The sequence below is a fragment of the Stenella coeruleoalba genome, assembly GCF_951394435.1.
Source record: "Stenella coeruleoalba genome assembly, chromosome: 3".
NCBI classification, from domain to species: Eukaryota; Metazoa; Chordata; class Mammalia; order Artiodactyla; family Delphinidae; genus Stenella; species Stenella coeruleoalba.
Window position 1 is genome coordinate 160,338,433 of NC_137148.1, and position 20,805 is coordinate 160,359,237.

Consider the following 20,805-nt stretch of genomic DNA (forward strand, 5'->3'; position numbering starts at 1 on the left):
GTGCCAGGGCCTGCGCAGAGGCCTTGCCAGCAAGAAAGCCCAGCAGAGCTAATAAAAGGGAGGTACTGCGTGTGCAACAGGGGGCCCTGCTGTACCTCAGCTTCAGCTCCACAGCAGCCTGGCAGGGCTTTTCCAAGGGCCATTGGGAGGCTCTGGCCAAGATATGCCGCCCCTCTGACTGCCTCCCAGGTGATACCACATCCTGCCTCAGGAAGATGCCTCATGGTAACTCAACCACCCTCTGTCCCTCTAGTTCCTCAATGCCACCACAGTGGACATCTCTGGGCAGCCACCTCTTCCCTGGTGCCTCTGAGGATGGACTCCCCACCAAGGAGGACTGTGCAGGCTGCTGCAATTGCCTCATCCTGGAAGATAACAGATGTATGTGAGCCTCCAGTGTGGGGACAACTGGAATAAAAACAGGAGGTGGAGGAGACTCCCCATAACCAGCTCCATCTTCCATTTCCCAGGAACGAAGGACCCCCAGAGAGGTAGCAGATGGGGGAATTAGCCCACAGACACATGTCCCATTCCCAACACCTCCTATTCCCATAACCTTGATGATAGGGGGAGTTATTCTTCCCTTTGGATGGGTGAGGAAACTGAGGGCTAGAGAGAATGTCTTCATTTGGTGTCTCCCAGAAGCTGATCCTGAGATAAGTATTCAAGGGCAAGTAGTTTATTTGGAAAGTGATATAGGAAATGCTGAAAGGGAGGTGGAGAAGTGAGACAGGGAAGGGAAGGGAATCAGTAAAGAGTGCATTGATATGCAAGTTTCCACTGGGGGCAGCTGGAACTCAATCCCATGGGGACCTCTGAGAATCAGTGTGGAAAACACACCTTAGTCACTCCATACAAGGGGTGAGGAAGCTAGGGTACTTATCCACCAACTTCCATTGTCTGCCACAGAGGTGTAGAGCTCCACTCAAACCTGACCTACCCCCCTGCCTGCATTTCAACAAATCCCTGTATCTGCTGGGGGCTGATTTATCCATCAAGAATCATAAGCATAGCACATAAGCCAACAATGTGAATATTTGGAGGAAAGAAAACACATACACACACACTCCAAAATCCAAACAGCAACTAGCAAAATTCAGATGAATAATTGTACAAGCTTCACAAAGTGTGAGATTTAGCATTCATAATCATTGTATACAGTTTGTAGATCATTTGTTCTCACTTATCAAGAATTTCTGATTGCTGAGAAAGAATCATTGCCAACTGTGAATTAAATGAGCTACATGTAGCCAAATAAATGCAACAGGAAAAGTACAGAAACCCTGTCAAAGGGTTTACCAAAAACATAACAAATATTGATGTGACCTGTGAGCGTTCTGCAATCATCTGACATGATATGGGTGGGGCCAAGGGCTGCTCTCACCCCTACATTGGTCTCCAGCTCCTCTGAGTTAGAGTACCCCAAAGAACACTAGTCCTACAGCCCTTCCCCTCAACTTGTGAAGAGGTGTTGTCTTGACCCCCGACCTCTCTCTCCACTGTCGGCAGTTGCCTCAAAGGCATCTGGGCAGGGATCTGATGGTGTGCACTCCACTCTCAACCTGACTCCTCCCAAACACACACATCCAAGAAAAATTAGGGACTTCCCTGGTGGTGCAGTGGTTAAGAATCTGCCTGCCAATGCAGGGGACACAGGTTCGAGCCCTGGTCCGGGAAGATCCACATGCCACAGGGCAACTAAGCCCATGTGCCACAACTACTGAGCCTGCACTCTAGAGCCCACGAGCCACAGCTCCTGAGCCCGCATGCCACAACTACTGAAGCCTGCATGCCTAGAGCCTATGCTCCATAACAAGAGAAGCCACCGCAACAAGAAGCCTGTGCGCCACAACGAAGAGTAGCCTCCACTCGCCACAACTAGAGAAAGCCCGCATGCAGCAATGAAGACCCAATACAGCCAAAAATAAATAAATTTATTTTTAAAAATTGTTAAGAAAAATTAACAGAGCCTGAGACCTGTGGGACACCATCAACCATACCATTATATACATAACAGGAATCCCAGAAGGAGAGAAGAGAAAGGAACAGAAAGAATAGTTGAAGAAATAATGGCCCCAAAATTGCCCAACGTTGATGAAAGACATGAATCTACACATCCAAGAATCTCAATGATCTCAAAGTAGGATAAGCACAGAGATCTGCACCAAGACATATTATCACCACACACACACAACCTCCTCTGTACAGGCCTCCATCACTTGGCACCTGATCTCCCACCTGAACATTCAGCAGTGAATAAGACAGAGAAGTATTACCTGGTCAGCCCCAGTCTGAACAAGGAGACAGATAAACTAACACAAATCACTGAACTATAAAGTTCAAGCTGTGGCAAGTGTTAGAAGAAATGAAACGCAGTGATGTAATAATGACTGGACAGTGGTAGGTGGTCAGGGAGGGGAGGGCCTCCCAAGGAAGTGCCATTGGACCTAAAGGATGAGAAAGAGGCAGCTTCAAATGAACTAGCGTTTTCCAGGCAGAGGGAACTGCAAGTGCAAAGGGACTGGGGCAGGAACAGTTTGATGTGAAGGAGAATCGGAGAGGAGGTCATGGTGGGCCATGAGGACAACAAAGGATATGAGGCCAGAAGTCTTGTTGTGGCTGGATTTTATTTGTGGGAATCTGGATTTTATTTTAGGTGGGGTGAGCAGTTATGGGAAGACTGTTCAGCAGGGATGTGCTATGATCTGATTTCAGGTTTTTAAGTCCACTCTGGGCACAGCATGGAGAATGGAATATAGGAGTGAGGCAGGTTAAATTTTCCAAAATGGCCACAATAATATCTCCCACCCCACATTCTCTTGCACAAAGAATGTTACAAGGTCACCTTGACACACCACCCATTGACAGAGGTGGAGTCTATGTTCCTGTCCCTCGAATCTGGTGCCGGAAGTAACACAGTGTGACATTCCAAGCTGGATCAGAAAAGATAATGTAGCTTCTGCCTTTTACTTTTTTTTTTTTTTTTTTTTGCGGTACACGGGCCTCTCACTGTTGTGGCCTCTCCCGTTGCAGAGCACAGGCTCTGACGCGCAGGCTCAGCGGCCATGGCTCACAGGCCTAACCGCTCTGCGGCATGTGGGTTCTTCCCGGACCGGGGCACGAACCTGTGTCCCCTGCATCGGCAGGCGGACTCTCAACCACTGCGCCACCAGGGAAGCCCTGCCTTGTTCATTTTTGAAGCCCTGGGTGGCTATGTAAGAATCCCAACTACCCTGACTACTGACCTGCTAGGAGGAACCCAGTTCACACCAAGAGGCCTGTGGAGGTGCCCTAGTCCACAGCCCCTGCAGAGGTCCCAGCCCACACCTGGCATCAACTGCAAGTGAACATGCCTCCAGATGATTTTGGCCCCTCATTTGTTGAATCACCCCTAAGCCTCTAAGTCTTTCCAACTGAGGAGTAGAAACAATCAATGTCAGCTCTGCCCTGCCCCATTTCCTGACCACAGCATCTGTGAGCATCGTGAAACGGCTGTTTGGGATGGTTTGTTAAAGAGCAGTAGTAACTGGAATTGGGGGGAAAGGGGAGTGGAGAACTGGGTGGAGGAGGGAGGCACCAGAGTGGCATCCGGGAAACTAAGGAAGAGGGGGTGTCATCAAAACGAGTGGTGCCAGGGCTTGCACCAGGCTGGAGCAGTGGATGGGAGGAAAGAGAAGGGATTTGTTCAGGATGCATTTTGGAAGTAAACCCCAGAGAACTTTCTGTAGGCGATCACCAACGGAGGGTGGATAAGAGGAAAGACTAGGGCCCAGATATTCAGAGCTGGAGCCCAGGAAGGTAGCACAGAGCCCCCGTTCCCTCCCCTTCCCGGCCCGGGCGACTGACTACATCTCCCAGCATCGCTCGCTCAGGCCGCGGGAAGGGGGAAAAAAAAAAAAAAAAAAAAAGTTTGGGCCAAGCATTCCCGGAATGCGCTTCCTGCTGGCGCGGGGCGGGGGGCGGGCGGGGAGGCCCGGGCGGGGCGGGGAGGGCGGGGGGCGGCGCGGCCGGAGCCCGGGGCGCGCACTCCGCCCGGCCCGGGCCCCAGCATGGCCGAGCCGCTACTCAGGAAAACCTTCTCCCGCCTTCGGGGCCGGGAGAAACTTCCCCGGAAAAAGTCGGACGCGAAGGAGCGCGGTGAGAGGGGGAGGTGGGGAAGAAGGGGCGCCGAACCCCACCCGGCCTGGAAGCGGGTCCCGGGGCCCCAAGGATGGACAGGGGAAGCCCTGCGGAGCCCCCTGCGGGCCGGGGTTGGGGGCCGGGGCACGCAAAGGTCCTGAAAGTAACGGGCTGGGGGGAGAGGGGGCGCGGACCGTTATGTGCGCCTGGCCAGGGATGCCAGCGCTTCGGCTCCTTGGGAGGCCCGGGAGGGGGCCTCGCCCCTGACAGGAAATGGGGCCGAGGCAGAGCGCCTGGAGAGTGCAGGGGAGGAGGAGCTGGGAGGCCTAGAAACTGGGGCTTATTCAGGCCGGGCAGGGGACACCCTGAGCCCTGGAGACCTGGGATGGGAGATGGGAGCGTACTCCTGCAGAGGGAGAGAGGTGGTGCATCAATCATGGTGGCTACCCCCCACCCTCTCTCACCTATTAACCAGTGACTGCAGCTACACCCAACCTTAGGCAGCCCCAAGAAACTGTCCCCTTTATACAGATGGGGAAACTGAGGCACGGAGCAGTTGGGTCATTTACCCAGTGCCAGGGAAGTGACTTAACAGCTCTGTGGACTATGCTACTAAATGAACCCAGAGAGAGAGTCCTGGGGAGTGGAAATCTGAAGTGACCAGAGGAGGGAGTCCTTAAAGAAACGGGCAGGACCTTAAAGAAGTCAGAGCTGCATGGGACAGGAAGTCCCGGAAAGGAAGGAGTTAAAGGAGGGAGGGCAGAAGACTCCATGGATCTGACCTCCCCCCAGCCCTTCCCAAAGATTCCCAAGGTTCCCAGAGCAGAGAGAAGGGACAGGGGTGCCCACGCACAAACACACACAGGAAACAGCCCAGGATGTCACAGAGAGGAGGATGGAGCAGGAGGGGGAGGTCCCAAGGGGGAGGCATTGACCGTGGGGGTCAGTCCTGGGCTGAGAGACGGTGGCAGGGGTTTGGAAGACAGGCAGGGAGGTGGGGAGTGACATGCTGCAGGTATGGGAGAACCCAGCAGGCACTCGCTCACTGTCATGCCTGCTCCTGTCTTCCAAGCAAGCTAGGCAGCGTCCACTGTGGGCTATGCGCTTGACCAAGATATGAGTGCCTATGAAGTGCTCGCCATGTTGAGCTCCCCGAAGCCTCCCCGAAGGGCGGCATCAAATCCCCACATTTCACAGGAGGACGCTGAGGCTCAGAGATGGAAAGTGACTTGCCCAAAGCCACCCAGCGAGAAGGGACAAGGGCAGGGCTCCATGCAGAGTAAACGAGAGGTGTAGGGAAGTAGAGTGGGGAATGCAGGGCCCAGGCCCAAAGAAACCCCACCAGACCTCTGAGGCTGGAGAGCAGAGGGACAGAGTCCTGTTTGGGATACCAGGGCCAGGAAGGTTGGGGAGGAGGCCGCAAGCTGGTAACAGATGAGACTGCTGGCCTGCAACCACCCATTCCAAATGAATGTGTGGAGTGTCAGTGCTGAGTGCATTCTCCTGCTGGGGGAAGAGCCCTGGGCCGGGACTGCTCTGGGAGCAGTGGGAGGCCAAGTCTCACACCCCTTGCTCTCTGCCAGGCCGCCCAGCCCAGCGCCCGGAGCCCAGTCCTCCAGAACCAGAGCCCCAGGCCCCGGAAGGATCCCAGGCTGGAGCAGAGGGGCCCCCCAGCCCCGAGGCATCTCGGAGCCCGGCTCGGGGTGCCTACCTGCAGAGCCTGGAGCCCAGCAGCCGCCGATGGGTGCTGGGCGGGGCCAAGCCACCAGATGAGGCCACCTTGGGGCCCGGGGCAGCTGGCAGTAGGGAGCCTGCTGGTGAGATCTGGTACAACCCCATCCCTGAGGAGGACCCCAGACTCCCGGCACCTGAGCTCCCAGGCCCACAGCCAGGCTCAGCTGAGCAGGAGAGCCTGGCCTCCCCAGGTGAGCACAAGCCTCACACCCCGGGACCCCCAAGATGACTACAAGCCTCACCCCCATCCCGAGCCCAGATTTCTGGACCCTGAGGTCTGCTCTCCCCATAGGCGCAGCCCCCGCCAGTCCCCCAACCAAAGCCTCCCGCACCAAGTCCCCAGGCCCGGCCAGGCGGCTCTCAATGAAGATGAAGAAGCTGCCCGAGCTGCGGCGCCGCCTGAGTCTGCGGAGCACCCGGGCTGGCCGAGAGCGTGAGCGAGCCGCCCCCGCGGGGTCCGTCATCAGCCGTTACCACCTGGACAGCAGCGTGGGGACCCCGGGGCGGGCGGCAGTGTCTGAGGGCGCACGGGGCCTGAGGGCCGGTTACCTCAGTGATGGCGACTCTCCTGAGCGCCCAGCGGGGCCCCCGTCGCCCACCGCCTTCCGCCCCTATGAGGTGGGCCCATTGGCCCGGACGCCCCCCACTGCACTCTGGGGCCGCCTCAGCCTGCACCTGTACGGGCTGGGGGGGCTGCGACCGGCACCTGGGGCCACTCCGCGAGACCTCTGCTGCCTGCTGCAGGTGGATGGGGTGGCCCGGGCCCGAACGGGGCCGCTGCGTGGGGGGCCAGACTTCCTGCGACTGGACCACACCTTCCACCTGGAACTCGAGGCCGCGCGGCTGCTGCGGGCCCTGGTGCTGGCGTGGGACCCCGGCGTTCGGCGGCACCGGCCCTGCGCCCAGGGTACTGTGCTGCTGCCCACGGTTTTCCGAGGTAGGATGCGTGGCTGCAGGGGAGGAGGTGTAGGGCACAGGATTCAGCTCAGGGCTCCCTCCTTCCTCCAGAGTGCCCAGGGTACTAAGCCCAGGATGGGGCGTGGGTTGGAGTAGAGACCAGGGCACGGGAGCCTATGGGGGCAGACTAAACTCAGGAGGTCCCCTTGTGTCTTCAGGGTGCGAGGCCCAGCAGCTGGCTGTGCGCCTGGAGCCCCAAGGGCTGCTGTATGCCAAGCTAACCCTGTCGGAGCAACAGGAAGCACCAGGCACAGCTGAGCCCCGAGTCTTCGGGCTGCCCCTGCCACTGCTGGTGGAGCGGGAACAGTCCCCGGGCCAGGTGCCCCTCATCATCCAGAAGTGTGTTGGGCAGATCGAGCGCCGAGGGCTACGGGTAAGTCCCTCACCCCACCCTAGCTAGGCCCAAGACCTCAGAACATCTCCCCAGAACACCCAGGGTATGGAGGCCAGGCTTCCCCCTACCCCACCTGGGGAACTCCTGGCTCCAATCCCAGCCTAGACAAGGGCAGGAGCTCCGGCTCCCTCCAGACCCTAGCACCTAGCCCAGAATTCATGGGTCATCTGTTCATTTAGTAACGTAGGATCCCAGCCGTTCTGGAGCTCAGAGTCTGATGGGGGAAAAGACATGACTCTAATAAATCACATATGTACAACTGTGGCTGGGATAAGAGCAAAGAAACTGGGAGAGCTTAAAGCAGGACCTGACCCGCTGGTTGGGGTAGTCAAGGAAGGCTTTCCAGAGGAGGTGACAAGTAAGCTGAAAATGAGTCAGAGTTTCCTGAGTCAAAGGATGTTGGTGCCAGGATAAGTGATCCAGAGGGTCTACAGGGCCAGGCTGTCCAGGCAGCCAGGTGGGATCCCCAATGACAGGCGTCAGAGGAGCAGGAAGGCAGCCAGTGAAGCGACAGCCAGCCCCCAACCTCTCAGCCCATTGCCACTGTGATCTAGGCCTCTGGCCCTCACCCACAGGGCCCTGATCAGTCTGTGGCCCTGACAAGAGGACATCTCTCTGCTCCTGCCCCCAGGTAGTGGGGCTGTACCGTCTGTGTGGCTCAGCAGCCGTGAAGAAAGAGCTTCGAGATGCCTTTGAGCGGGACAGTGCAGCTGTCTGCCTCTCCGAGGACCTGTACCCTGATATCAATGTCATCACTGGTCAGCATGCCCCTTCTCTCTCCTGCCTGCTCCCCATTCAACCCTCACCTCAAGGCAGTCCCTCTGGTCCCTCTGGGACCTCACCCCTTCTGTTGGCCTTGTTTTCACCTTCCTGCACCTATTCTCCTCCTGTTCCCCTGCTCCCAGCCCCAGCTGAATCTCCAGCCTCAGAAACCAGGGGTGCCCTGACCAGAGTGGGCCCTGTATCCACAGGCATCCTCAAGGATTATCTGCGGGAGCTGCCTACCCCGCTCATCACCCAGCCCCTCTATCAGGTGGTGTTGGAGGCCATGGCCCGAGAGCCCCCAAGCAGGGCTCCTTCCAGCACTGAGGGCACCCGTGGGCTCCTCAGCTGCCTGCCAGATGTGGAGAGGGTGAGTTGGGCCTGGTGGGAGCAGACAAGACAGGGAGTGGGCTGACATCAGCAGAATGTTTCACCCATGCCTGGGCCTGTGATGGCCATGAATGTGTGGCATTGTTACAATTCTAGAAAATAGGTGCTATTAGTATCCCCACTTTATAGATATGGAAGCCAAAGCCCAGAGCAGTTGAGTGAGTTACTTAAGGTTTCACAGGCAGAATGTATCAAAAATACAGACTCTGAACACAGGTGTGTCAACCTACCATAAGGGAAGTTCCTGGCTGTGGTATCCTGGACAAGTCCCGACCCTCTCTGTGCCTCAATATCCTCATCTATAAAATGGGATTAATACCAGCCCTGCCTAGCACACAGAGGAGTAGGCTCAAGCCCAAGTTCTGCCATTTCAAAGTTGAGTTACCTTTCGCTTCGGTCTCCCCTCCAGCAAAATGGGATCATAATACTAATACCTAATGGTTAAGTCTTAGCTGGGTCATCACCCAGCTATGAGACCTTGAACCTCAGTTTCCCCATTCTGAACCGCCTTAGTCTCCCTCAGGAGCGACAGGGGACCGGCTTTGCCCACCTCATGCTCTCCCAACCCTCTCCTCTCAGGCTACACTGACGCTTCTCCTGGACCACCTGCGCCTTGTCTCCTCCTTCCACGCCCACAACCGCATGACTCCGCAGAACCTGGCCGTTTGCTTCGGTCCTGTGCTGCTGCCGGCGCGCCAGGCACCCGCCAGGCCCCGCATCCGCAGCTCTGGCCCGGGCGTCTCGAATGCAGTGGACTTCAAGCGCCACATCGAGGTGCTGCACTACCTGCTGCAAGCCTGGCCAGGTGAGCTGGCCCTCGCCCTCGCCCCCGCCCCCGCGCCGCCGATCGTAGCCAGGCTGCCGCTACGATGCTTTCTCCAGTGGCCAATCAGAGTCTCGGGCTTCAGGCAAGCCGCGCCCCCTAGTCCGAGTAAGCTGGTACCTGGTTGCCTCAGCAACCAGTTCTAGCTCAGCCAGTGAAATCCTGATCCGGTCGAAGGCCTTGCCTTTCGACCGGCCAATCAGGGGCCTGGCTACCTAAGCAGCCAATCAGAGGTCTAGTCGCCACCGCTGGGCGTGACATCATCCAAGCCCTCCCTCTCCCTCCGCAGATCCGCGCAGGCCCCCAGAGGCTCCGGAGCTGGTCCCGTACCTGCGGCCCAAACGACAGCCGCCGCTGCACTTGCCGCTAGCGAGCCCCGAAGTGGTGACTCGGCCCCGCGGCCGGGGCGGCCCCGAGAGCCCGCCGAGCAACCGCTACGCCGGTGACTGGAGCGTTTGCGGGCGGGACTTCCTGCCTTGCGGGCGGGACTTCCTGTCCGGGCCGGACTACGACCACGTGACGGGCAGCGACAGCGAAGACGAGGACGAAGAGGCTGGCGAGCCGACGGTCGCCACCGACTTCGAAGACGACTTCGAGGCTCCCTTCAACCCGCACCTGAACCTCAAAGACTTTGATGCCCTCATCATGGACCTGGAGAGAGAGCTCTCCAAGCAGATCAACGTGTGTCTGTGAGCCGGGCGGGGCCGGACCCCGATTACTAAGGCCGGGCTCCTGGTTGCTAAGGCGGTGCCCTAACGACCTAGGGGGACCAGACCTGTAGCTCAGGCCTAGCTCCTGGTTCCTGGGGAGTTGCCTAGTGACCAGCCAACCCATTGCTGAGAATCATTCCTCGTTTCCAGTGCTCAACATTTGGGCACTGGGTGCGAAGGCCGGGGATCGGGAATTTTCGGGACCAGCTATTGTGGCCATCTTTTCTGAGTACCAAGGGCTTCTTCCCGGCTGCCAAAAGGCAGTTCTGCTTGCAGGGCTGGCTGGCCTCTCTTGCTTCCCCTTAGCCAGGGAAACGCCAGTTACTGTGAGCATCACCCTGGGATGGTGAGACACCCCCCCAGTTCAGTCCTCTTGCTGCTGCCAACCAAATCAGTATTAGCTTTGAGCACTGCACTCTGCTTCTCCCTCGGCGGGCCCAAGGACTATCATGAGGTACTGTTTGAGGCAGGGTGGGGGAAAGCCCCTATCCTGGGCTCTGGCTGGATAGGAGCAGCCTGAGGCTTATAGGAAAACAGCTGGTTTCCCCACTCTCTTTTCCGAGGAAAACCCCATAATTGCCTCAAACCAGCAAAAGTAGATAGCAGAGTATGGCCCTTCCCCTCCCCAATTCTTCCTCCCCATTCCTGAACAAATTGAGCACTTATAAGACCTCCCTTTCGGAGGGGCCCCACCTGAAGTGTCAGGCTGGGGGCATTTTGGTACGGAACATATTTATTGCCTCCGTGCGTGTGTGTCTGTGTGTGAGGACTAGTGTGCATGGACATGTCTAGAGCAGGCATGTGGGGCTCTTTCAGGGACCACAGAGCGGGGAAAGAGTTTGCAGTGCCCAGGCACCCTGAAATCTCCAGTAATGGTGCCTCAGTGAGCCCCAGAGTTCCAGTGGGAGAGTAGGGTCCCCTCCTGTCTCCTCCCTCTTTCCCTCACTTCCATCTTTGTGGACAATAAATCAGTATGCACAGGTTCTGGGATGAGTACTTGGGCCCACATGGACCAGAGGTGGTTTATTCAATGTGTAAGAGAGAAGGGGAGAAAGGACACAGCTGAGCCCACAAAGAAAAAGGCCCAAGGGCTCTCCAGTGCTGCCAAGGAGCCTCTCTGAGCTCTGAGCCCTCCAGCCCCTCCTTGTCCTCAGGGAGGGTTCTAGGGTCACTGGGCCTCATGGGATAGGCCCAGGGCAAGCAAGGATGAGAAACCAGCTTGGCACAGTCCAGGGGTGGGAAGAGAGCCAAGGGCACTGACCCATGAGGCCCTACACGGCAATGGAGCCATCTCGGAAGTCCGTCCTCCCGATGAGGATGTTGACCACGACTGGGTGGCCATCTTGGCACTGCTGCTGGGCATCGTGCAGCACCTTGACCACCTGATCCTCACTCTCTCGTGAAAGTAGCAAGCCCTGGGCTCCCAGCCCCATGGCCGCCTTGTGATAACCTAAAAGGGGAGATCAAGTCAGAATGATGGCAGAACCCAGCCTACCATGCAGCTAGCCCAGGAGAGGAACATACATTCAGCTGGGCCTGAAACAGCTTTCCCCCGTCCCACCCATTCCAGGCCCCTCACCCGTGTAAGCCAAGCCACAGGCCACGTTGCTGCCCAGACAGGGCACCTGCTCCCGGGAAATCTGGGTCCAGCCAGCATCGTTCCCTATCAGAGCCATCACTGGGATCTGCAGGGAGAGGATGAGGCCAGGCCACAGCCTTCAGTCCCAGGGCTTGGCCAGCCACAGGTCAAAGACAGGGACAGGACCCCTGCGAGCCAAGCAGCCCCCTCCCCAGCCCAGCCCACCCCACCCCTGATGACATCTCCCAGAACCCCAGGCTATGAGCTTCCCTTGGTCACCCGGTCACCTTGTGTCTGACGAAAGTGTCAAATTCGATGAGGCTGTAGCCAAAGGCTCCATCCCCAAACAGGCACCAGACCTGAGGGGGTACCAAGGATGGCTGGGGTGGCTCACAGCCCAGAAAGCGGCGAGCCTCCTGCCCCCAGCACACTGACTCACCTCGGCATCCGGCTGACACAGCTTGGCGCCAAGTGCAAATCCCGCACCAACCCCCAGAGTACCGAAGGCCCCTAGAAGAACCAAGAGCAGGTGGGTGTGAAGGGGCCCCGACGATGCAAGCTGCCCCAGGCATAGGCCCGCCCTTACCAGGATCGAGCCAGCGCAGGGGGCCACGGGGCTGCACCAGGTGGGCGGCTGTACCCACGAAGTCCCCACCATCGACCACCAGAATGGAGTTGTCGGGCAGAATTTCCTCCACCAGCTGCAGTACCCGCACCGGGTTAAGGTGCTCGGCTACAGGCATCGATGCCTTCTCCCTGTGATGGAGGAACGCAGGTCAGCAGAGCCAGCGGCCTGGGCCCCCGGGAACCCGCAACCCCCCAGGTCCACTCTACCCAGCCCCCACCTAAAGGTCTGCTCCTTCTGTCGGTCAGCCTGCCGAAGCTCCTCTGCCCAGTCTGAGGCCCATGTCTGGCCGTGAAGGCCCTGTGCCAGCTTCACCATGAAGGAGCCCACGTCTCCTGGGGAAGGAAGAGGGTAGAGCTGCAGGGAGATGGCCTCCTCCTGCCCTTCAAGCACCAGAGGCCCAAAGACAGCAGGAAGCCAACAGGCATCTGCGCAGGAGGCAAAGAAGCAGGCCAGGGGGGTCCTAGCACAAAATGGGTGAAACACACCCCAGAGCCTGCCGGAACCAAGTCAGGGCAACAGGGGTGTGAGGGAGAGCAAGGCCAAAGAAGCTAGGTTTAGGGAGCACAAAGTGGGTTAGAAACTCACATCAGCCTCTGTCTCCTGCCTCCCCATCACACCCCAGATCAGGCAGTCCTGTCAATTCTGCCTCTGAAACACGTCACTAAAAACACCTCCATCCTCCAAGTACATCTCTACAACCCAGGCATGCAGAGTGCTTGTACAGTGAACAAATAAACAAGCCAGTGATGATGTACTTTTCCCCATCTCCATTTTAGAAATGATCACACAGGCTCAGCGAAGTTGAGTTTCTCCTCCCTCTCCATCCCCACTCCAGGCCTCATCGTTTCTGTCCTGCCCTAACAGGCCCCTTGCCTCCACCCGGTCCCCTCCAACTCGCTGCCCACCAGCTGCTACAGTGGATCTTCCCAAACATGAATGCAAATGGTGCCACTTCTCTGCTTGACACAAGTTGCCTCTCGCCTGCACCGCAGGGTAGAGTCAACGTCCTTGGAACGATGGGCAAAGCAGGGCCTGGAAAGGCCATGGAAGAGGACTGAACAGGGGTGGAGGAGCCACAACAGGACAAGAGAGACCTCGGGGCAGGTCCTAAGGGCAGCAGGCGACATGGGAGAGTACAGACAGGGGATGTGATCACACGCACATTCCCAGGCCTTCCCTCCAGTGCCCACCCTACCATTAGTTCATCCAGAAGCACCCCATCAGTCTAAGGACCAAATATGCGTCTCTGGCCGACTCGGGGCCCCCCTGAGGCACGGTCCAGGCCTTGGTCACCAGCACCCAGCTCAAGCCAGCTGCAGCAGAGGCCAGGAGGAGAGGAACCGGAAAGAACACATATGTGTGGGGGGCTGCTAGGGGCTCACCCTGCACAGCCTCCTGGGGCTTCCAGAACATGTCTGAGTTCATCAACATCTCTTTCCGGTTACGGTTGACGATGATGATCTTGCTGCTGCGGCTGAGGACACGGCCATAGGACAGACGGAAGTCACACACCGTTCCTGGGGTAGGGGACAGAGTCTTGGTGGACAAAGGGCCAGCATCCTGGGGAGTACCCACTACCTTACTTAATCCACCATGGTAGACTGAATGCATAAAGGTCTTCACCTCTCCCTGTACCAGTGTCACCTGCAATGAGACTTCGCAGCTCCCCACCCCATGAACCTGGGCTGGCCTCAGGACGTGCTTTGGCCCACAGAATGTGAGAGAAGTGATGGCATGCGTTCCTGAGGCCAGACCTCCAGAAGCCCTGCAGCTTCCACTCTCTCCCTCTCACATAAACTTGCTCCCCAAGCCCTGCATGTTTCTCAACATCCACCAAGTGAACAAGCCCAGGCTAGCCTGCTGGAGGATGAGAAACATGGAGGAGGTAGGGGAGAGTGAAAGAACTCAGTTACCCCAGCTGAGGCCAAGCTAGCCCAGCCTACAGCCAACCAACCCCCAAGTTACAAGCCAGCCCAGCCTGGATCAGCACAGCTGCCTTCCCGCCTCTCTGAGCGCAGACTCAGGAATGAGCCCTACCAAAATGACAAAAACTACCCCCTAACCCCAGGGGGGGTCTTGAGAAATGATACGTGCCTTTTAAGCCACTGAGTTCACGGTGGTTATTACACAACAATAGCTAACTGATACCACTATTATGTCTCTGGCAGGCTTCAAGCACTTTATGTAAAAATATATATGCTGTAGGTGTACGTGCTGTGTAAATGCTGTGTAACGCGTACAAATACAAACGCTGTACACAAAGTACCAAGATGCCCGCTAGCTCTGTGTAAGGCTGGGTCACAGGACACAACTGCAACCTGGCGAGGGTTCACCTGAATTTCAGGTCCAGGGGAAGGGGGGTGGTGAGAGGTAGGAGGGTGGCTGATTATGAGAGTGGGGTGCCAGCCAGTACCTGACCAGGAGGGGCAGGGTTACACGATTAGGGAGGTGCCTAGTGGGAGGGAAAGGAAAGGGAGGGTGGGAGGATGAGGCCCACCTGCCAGGACCACAACATCTGCCTTCTTCAGGGCGGCGCTGCGGTTCTGCCGGATGTGAAGGGGGTGGCTCCGGCCCAGCAGTCCCCGCGCCATCCCGCCCAGGAAGCAGGGGACACCCAGGGTCTCCACAGCAACCCTAGGGGTCCAGGCAGAACAGAGGTGAGTGTGGCCAAGGGCCTGCCCCTCCTCACAGGGCCCCAGGGGACCAGGGATGTGACAGTAAGGGCAAGCCTGAGGCTTCTCACCGAAGTTTGTCTGAGGGTGTCGGAGGCAACAGGGCCTGGCTCCCGAGCAGCACAAGGGGCCTTTTGGCCCGGCTCAGGATCTCAACACAGCGCTGAACCTGGGGCAAGAGGTGGGGCTCAAATAGCCACCCCTGAGTCACCATCAGCCCCCAAGATCACAGCCCCAGTACTGGGTCAGAGAGAAGCCACACAGCAGGTGGGGGTCCCTGGCCAGGGCACAGAGGCAATTCACCTGCTGAGGGGAAGCCTGAGGGATGTCCAGAGGCAGAGGCCCCTCAGGCTGAGGCTCCCAGGCTCCTGCAAAGAGGTTGGCCAGGTAATTCTCTAAGTACCTGCGAAGGGGAGAGGAAGAGTCAGTTACCAGGAGTCATACCAGGGTTCCAGAAGCTGAAGGAGGAGAAGGACCAGGAAAGGGACCAGGAAGGCAGTAGGACAGGAACAGAGGTACAAAAGCAACAGCCCAGGGACAGACAGACCCCAGTGGCTGAGTGCCCAGTGGCCTGTTTCCCCTCAGAAGGTTCTGGTGACCATCCCAACCTGACACAGACCCTCAAAACCAAGTGCCACCGGCGTGGAGTGCCAGAATCAGGGGCCATGGCTGCGGGGTCAGATGGAGGTGGGCTTGAGTCTGGCTCTGCTGCTTCCTGTGTGACTGTGGGTGAGTGACCCAACTTTTCTGAGCTTCCTCCTCTGAAAAATGTAAAAGGGAACATCTCTCCCAAGGTTCAGTGATCTAGCCACTCAGGATATAAAGCACATTGCAAAACACTCGATTAATTGGAGTTATTAAAAATCGTCCGTACCCTTGCCTTTCTCTGGCTTCTGATGTCTCCTTACTCATTGGGTCACAGGGCCCTGGAGACACAAAGATAAATCCCGCTCAGCCCTGCCCTCAAGGACACCCAATCCAGCCAAAAATACACATGTGGGCATCAGCTGGCTAGAATTAGTCAGAGCCTGAAGCTTCTGTTTCTCTTTCGAGGAGGAGTAAAGATCGCAGAAAATGAGAAGAGACCAAGGATGGAACCATGGGGAACCCTAACATGGAAAGAAAAGGCAAGGCACTAGCCAGCCTTGCAGGGGGCTAGTTCCCTAATCATGTCGGAGGAAGGTTGGGAGACACCTTGCCTTACGCTTGGTGTGACACTGGACTCAGCCCTATTCTTATTTAAGATAATAATGGTTAATTCCTTTATACTTCAGCATATGCTTTGCACTGTCAAAATAATCTCATTTTATTCATCACAGAATCTCAGTCTAGAGAGAAAAGGCAACGTTGGTCCATCTTACAGATGAGGAAGCTGACGTCATATATTTAATCACAATATGTGTAAGTCAAATCATTATGCTGTAACCCTTAAACTTACATAGTGCTGTATGTCAATTATATCTCAATAAAACTGGAAGAAAAAAAAAAGGTTTAATCATTTGTTCAAGGTTAACACAGCTAGTTAGTGGCAGTCCTGGGATTTGAACCCATCTCTCTGGACTTTCATTTCACTCATTATAGATGGAACACAGCTCTGTGGATAAAGCATTGAAGGTTCCTCCGGGCTGAATCCCAGTGCGCCATTAACAAACTGGACAACTTCATGCAAGTCATTCAGCTGCCTTGGGTCTCAATTACCTAATCTATGAAATGGGCATAATAATACCTCTGAGTCTTAACTCAAAGGGTTGTTATAAAAGACATGTGAGTAAACCTGCTACTCCTTGAGCTGGCCCTCGAGGTGCTTCTCACACGCCCGTGTGCAGGGACCTGTCTGTCCTGTTCATGCCCATCCAGGTACCTAGCACATAGCAGCACTCGCTAAATATTTGGAGGGGGAATGGAAGGCAGAGGGGCAAGGACAGGCAAATGCAAGGGACAGAGGGCAAAGAGGAGGAGGAGGAGGAAAATTGATTCTCCTTTCTTTTTTTTATTTTTTTTTTGCGGTACGCGGGCCTCTCACTGTTGTGGCCTCCCCCGTTGTGGAGCATAGGCTCCGGACGCGCAGGCTCAGCGGCCATGGCTCACGGGCCCAGCCACTCCGCGGCATGTGGGATCTTCCCGGACCGGGGCACGAACCCGTGTCCCCTGCATCGGCAGGCGGACTCTCAACCACTGCACCACCAGGGAAGCCCTGATTCTCCTTTCTGCACCCTGTTTCAGCCAGGCCTACCTCAGTGGTGACCAAAAATGGATCCTTTTCATGTACCTCTGCTAGGGCTATGCCCCTACTTAGAACCCTTTTTATTCCGTCAACAGAAAGAAACTCCCCCTTGAAACTTGTAGCTCTTCCAGGAAAACCTTCAAGCTTGTCCCAGGCCAGCCCCACTGACCTGCTCTCTCCAACATCCTGGCCACTCACCACTCAGAAGTCCCATAGTGGTCCCAGACTGAGCTGTGCCCATGTCATGGGCCCATAGGGACACATTGTTCCCTTATCCTGGCCTGCTGGAGGTCCAGGCACTCATATGTGATCCATCCGGATGTATCCCACAGCTACCACCCAGATTCCAGACCACCATCATCTCTCATCCCAGTGACCACCACACCTCCTCCCTGGCTTCCCAGCTTCCACCTGACCCGAAAGTCCACACTCCAGCAATAGCCAGAGGGAACATAATAAAAACCCAAGCCAGGGTATCCCGTGCCAATGCTTAAGGCCCTGCAGTGCCTCTCAATGGACCTCAAATTAAAAACAAAGTCCCAGGTCTGCCAAGTGGCTCCTGCTGGTGCTCTGAGCTCAGTCTCTGCCCCTCTCCCCTTTGCTCACCTGCTGCCACCACATGGGCCACTTTGCTTTCCCAACCCACCAACTTCATTCCTGCCTCAGCACACGTGCATATTCTATTTCCTCTACCTGGAATGCTCTTCCCACGGCTGGCTCCTCTCAACTGATGTGCAAATCAATGAATGAGTCAAAGGAGAGATGGGTGCTAGCAGGAGGTTGCAGGAGAAGCCAGAGGATAGGGGAGGGTATGGTAGGAGTTGGGCTACTTACCAGGAGACCCCTTGACCCACGAGGCCCTTGGGCGGCTTAGCTGGCACCATCTCCTTCTGAACCATGAAGTAGGGGTACAGCACATCGATAGGCAGTTCCACAAACACCGGGCCTGCATGGACAGGGAGAGCGCTGAGTCTGCTGTGTCTCCCAGCCCCCAGGCCCTAGGGCCTGACCACTGCCCAGCCCCCGCCCCGCACCTGGGGTGCCCGACTGAGCAGCAGCCATCGCGGCCCTCAGGGTGGGGATGATCTCCCGCACCCTCTGCACAGAAGCACAAAACTTGCAGAGTGGCCGGAACAGGGACATCTGATCAATAGCCTGGAGTGCGCCCCGGTTCTGGTGGAGACAGGAGTCCAGGGAGTCAACACATGAGAACTTCCAGGTTCCCTGGGGCCCCTGCCACCCCTCAAGAAGAGGGTACCTGCAGCAGGGTGCTGGCAGCCCCACCCAGAAGCAGGACTGGGGACTGGGCTATCTGGGCATTCTTCACCGCAGTCACTGTGTTGGTGAGGCCGGGGCCCGCTGTCACCGCCACCACGCCCACTGTCCCTGAAACACAAACCGTGTCACAGCTGTGTCCACCCTCCTGGCCAGCCCCCCATCAAAAAACCCTGCCCCTCAAAGACATCCCAGTCTCACCAGCCCCTAGCCCTCTCCACTCTGCCCTCACCGGTCAGGCGGGCCACAGCATCAGCTGCAAAGACGGCTGTGACTTCGTGGCGGGTGTCCACCACGCGGATACCCAGCTTCTCACAGGCCACCAGCAGTGGGGAAATGTGCCCGCCGACCAGCGTGAAAAGGAACCGCACGCCATGGGCCCTCAGCACGGCTGCCACATTCTCCCCACCATGCCGGATGCTTGCCTTGTCCACCTGGGCCCGAAAAGGGGGAGAAGCGAGATTGTCAAGGACCAGGGCACGGGCACCAGGGCAGGTGGGAAGAGGGACAATCCCCCTCCCCCAGGAAGGAGGGCAGGGTCGGAGGGCAGGGGAAGCTTGGTGTTGCTTAGGCACATATTACACTATACACCTGGCTCAGAGTAGGACATATCATCTTATCAGATCCTCCTAACGTTATATCCTTTTACAACTACAGAGATCAAGACTCCTGAGCAAGACTCAAAGTCCCATAGAACCAATGCTCTTAAAGCCCCCCACTCTGTAACACTGCCCGCCTCAGGGATGGTGGAGCAAGCAGGAAGAGAGGTTAGGGAAGGTCGATCCACAGAACCCAAGGGAGTTTGGCCAGGGGCCATCTGCTGGGACTCCAGCACGGCCTGCTCTCCAGTATCAGGGCATCTTACTTAATGTGACTGCTGACTCCAGCCTACCAGACTCCCTCCTACTCACTGGGCCCAGTTAACAGGCCGCCAGCCGCCACGTGCCTGACATGGGAGCAGCCTGCTGACACAGACAGTGCTTCTGCACAGCAACGCACACCAGAGGCCTTTGCCTTAAATCTCCACAAATCCTCAAGTTGCTGCTGGTTAGGAGAGGAAGGACTGGGGAGAGGGTCTGGGGAAGGGGTAAATTTCTGAGAGAGAAGGCAAGTAGTTCAGAGCAAGGTCTGTGGGGTCAGCTCTTCCCCAAACAGGTCTCCTAACACAAGCTATCACACAACCTCTCTGAGCCTCGGTTTCTTCTTGTGGAAAATGAAGACAGAAACAAGAGTATCTATTCCGGAATGTATTGGGTACGTGGGAAAATCCTTCTGAAGCGCTGAGCTCAGCAGACAGCAACTGTCACAAAAGAGTCACAGCCGTCCACGTCCTCTGGTGCCTGCTCTCTGCACTCTGACCCCATCGCGTTACGGAGCACTGCTCCGTGAAAAGGGCTCGAGGCCCCTGAGGAAGGAGGTGGGCGGGGGGTTGAGTGCCCAGGCAGGTGTAGCCTCCCTGTGACCTCTTCCTAGAGGCAAAGTCCAGAGCCCCGTAAGCAGCTCAGCAACAGCGACAGGATACTGGAAAGAATCTCCCGACCAGTCCCTCTGGATTAACCGGACCTCACTCTCCCCGCCTATAAAATGGGTTAGCTGGAAAGAACGCTGGAAGTCCACTCCTTTGGCTGCCCCCGGCCCGTCTCCCTTGTATTTCCCCTGAACCTTGTGCATCAATTGATAGAAGAGCCCCAGGCGGTGAGCGGCGCCCAGCAAGGCGGCCACTAGCGTCGCGAAACCCAGGAGCAGGAAAGAGGGGAAGAAGCCCCCAGCAGGGGCGGCAGCCGCGGGCGTCTCCATGAGATGGCACCTAAGGGAGAAAGGGCAGGGCTAGGACGTTGGCGCGACAATTAAATTATCCAGAAGAAGGCACGCCCCCTCTCCCAGTCCAGATCCCGGGCCACGCCCCTTGGCACGAGTTTCTGCGCGGCCACGCCCCTTACACCCCCAGGCTCCGGACCAGGCCAAAACTCTCAGGGACCTGGCCACACCTCTTACAACGCCAGCCCACCCTCCTTACGTCACCACAACCACCTAACGAGGTCACCACAGGTCAATGCGGCGACAAAGCCTCAAGATAGCTATTTTCCTACTTACCTACTTCTCAAAGGATCGGTGGGAAGCCCCGCCTCTCTTTGACATCAAGGACCCGAATCTCAGCCCTAGTGGTGAGCCCACCCCACGTCTACGCCCCCAAGTTACCGTGCACGACCCTCTCCACAAGCCAGACCCCTCCCCCCTAGCGAGCGCCCGGGCCCGAGCCTGTCCCCCGACCCCAGGCCTCGAGTCGAGGTCAGGTTGCATCGGGATGCTTCTCCAACCCCCGGGGCATTTTAACCTTCACCTACAGGAAATGGCGCTAACTCCAGAGGAATTCCGCTCCCTTCGTGTCACGTGAACAGGCGCGCGGCTTGAACAGGCTGGGCCGGACAGCTGTGGCCTTGCCCCTTTTGCCCACTTGGATCCGGGGCGCCCTGTAGTCCGGCCCGACGCGCGTGCGCTCAGCTTCAGGGCACCTCCTACAAGAGCCCTGTCTCTACT

The 20,805-nt window shown here is 57.1% G+C and overlaps 2 protein-coding genes across 4 annotated transcripts; one reads left to right on the forward strand and one right to left on the reverse strand.

Annotated features, from left to right (window-relative positions):
* Positions 1-3,774: 3,774 nt before the first annotated feature.
* On the forward strand, positions 3,775-10,825 carry SYDE1 (synapse defective Rho GTPase homolog 1; the record flags this gene model as incomplete). 2 transcript variants are annotated; one of them, XM_079918857.1, is made up of 8 exons in its annotated part: positions 3,775-4,137; positions 5,703-6,044; positions 6,146-6,790; positions 6,969-7,183; positions 7,836-7,962; positions 8,176-8,336; positions 8,936-9,161; positions 9,469-10,825. In XM_079918857.1, 8 exons carry the CDS (start codon positions 4,050-4,052, stop codon positions 9,870-9,872), a joined length of 2,208 nt encoding a protein of 735 aa, XP_079774983.1. In that variant the 3' UTR covers positions 9,873-10,825. The 2 variants fall into 2 exon arrangements, with proteins under 2 accessions (XP_079774983.1, XP_079774982.1); XM_079918856.1 differs by lacking the exon at positions 3,775-4,137 and having other exon boundaries at positions 5,591-6,044.
* Positions 10,826-10,879: 54 nt separating this feature from the next.
* Positions 10,880-20,805, reverse strand: ILVBL (ilvB acetolactate synthase like). Of its 2 annotated transcripts, none has more exons than XM_079918867.1 (16): positions 20,613-20,805; positions 19,930-20,074; positions 18,500-18,701; positions 18,251-18,378; positions 18,027-18,165; positions 17,827-17,938; positions 15,072-15,171; positions 14,840-14,937; positions 14,594-14,730; positions 13,479-13,613; positions 12,314-12,428; positions 12,055-12,224; positions 11,908-11,978; positions 11,756-11,827; positions 11,469-11,574; positions 10,880-11,339 (listed from the first exon to the last, which is right to left on the reverse strand). In XM_079918867.1, exons 2-16 carry the CDS (start codon positions 20,062-20,064, stop codon positions 11,161-11,163), a joined length of 1,899 nt encoding a protein of 632 aa, XP_079774993.1. In that variant the 5' UTR covers positions 20,065-20,074; positions 20,613-20,805; the 3' UTR covers positions 10,880-11,160. The 2 variants fall into 2 exon arrangements, with proteins under 2 accessions (XP_079774993.1, XP_079774994.1); XM_079918868.1 differs by lacking the exon at positions 20,613-20,805 and adding an exon at positions 20,362-20,595.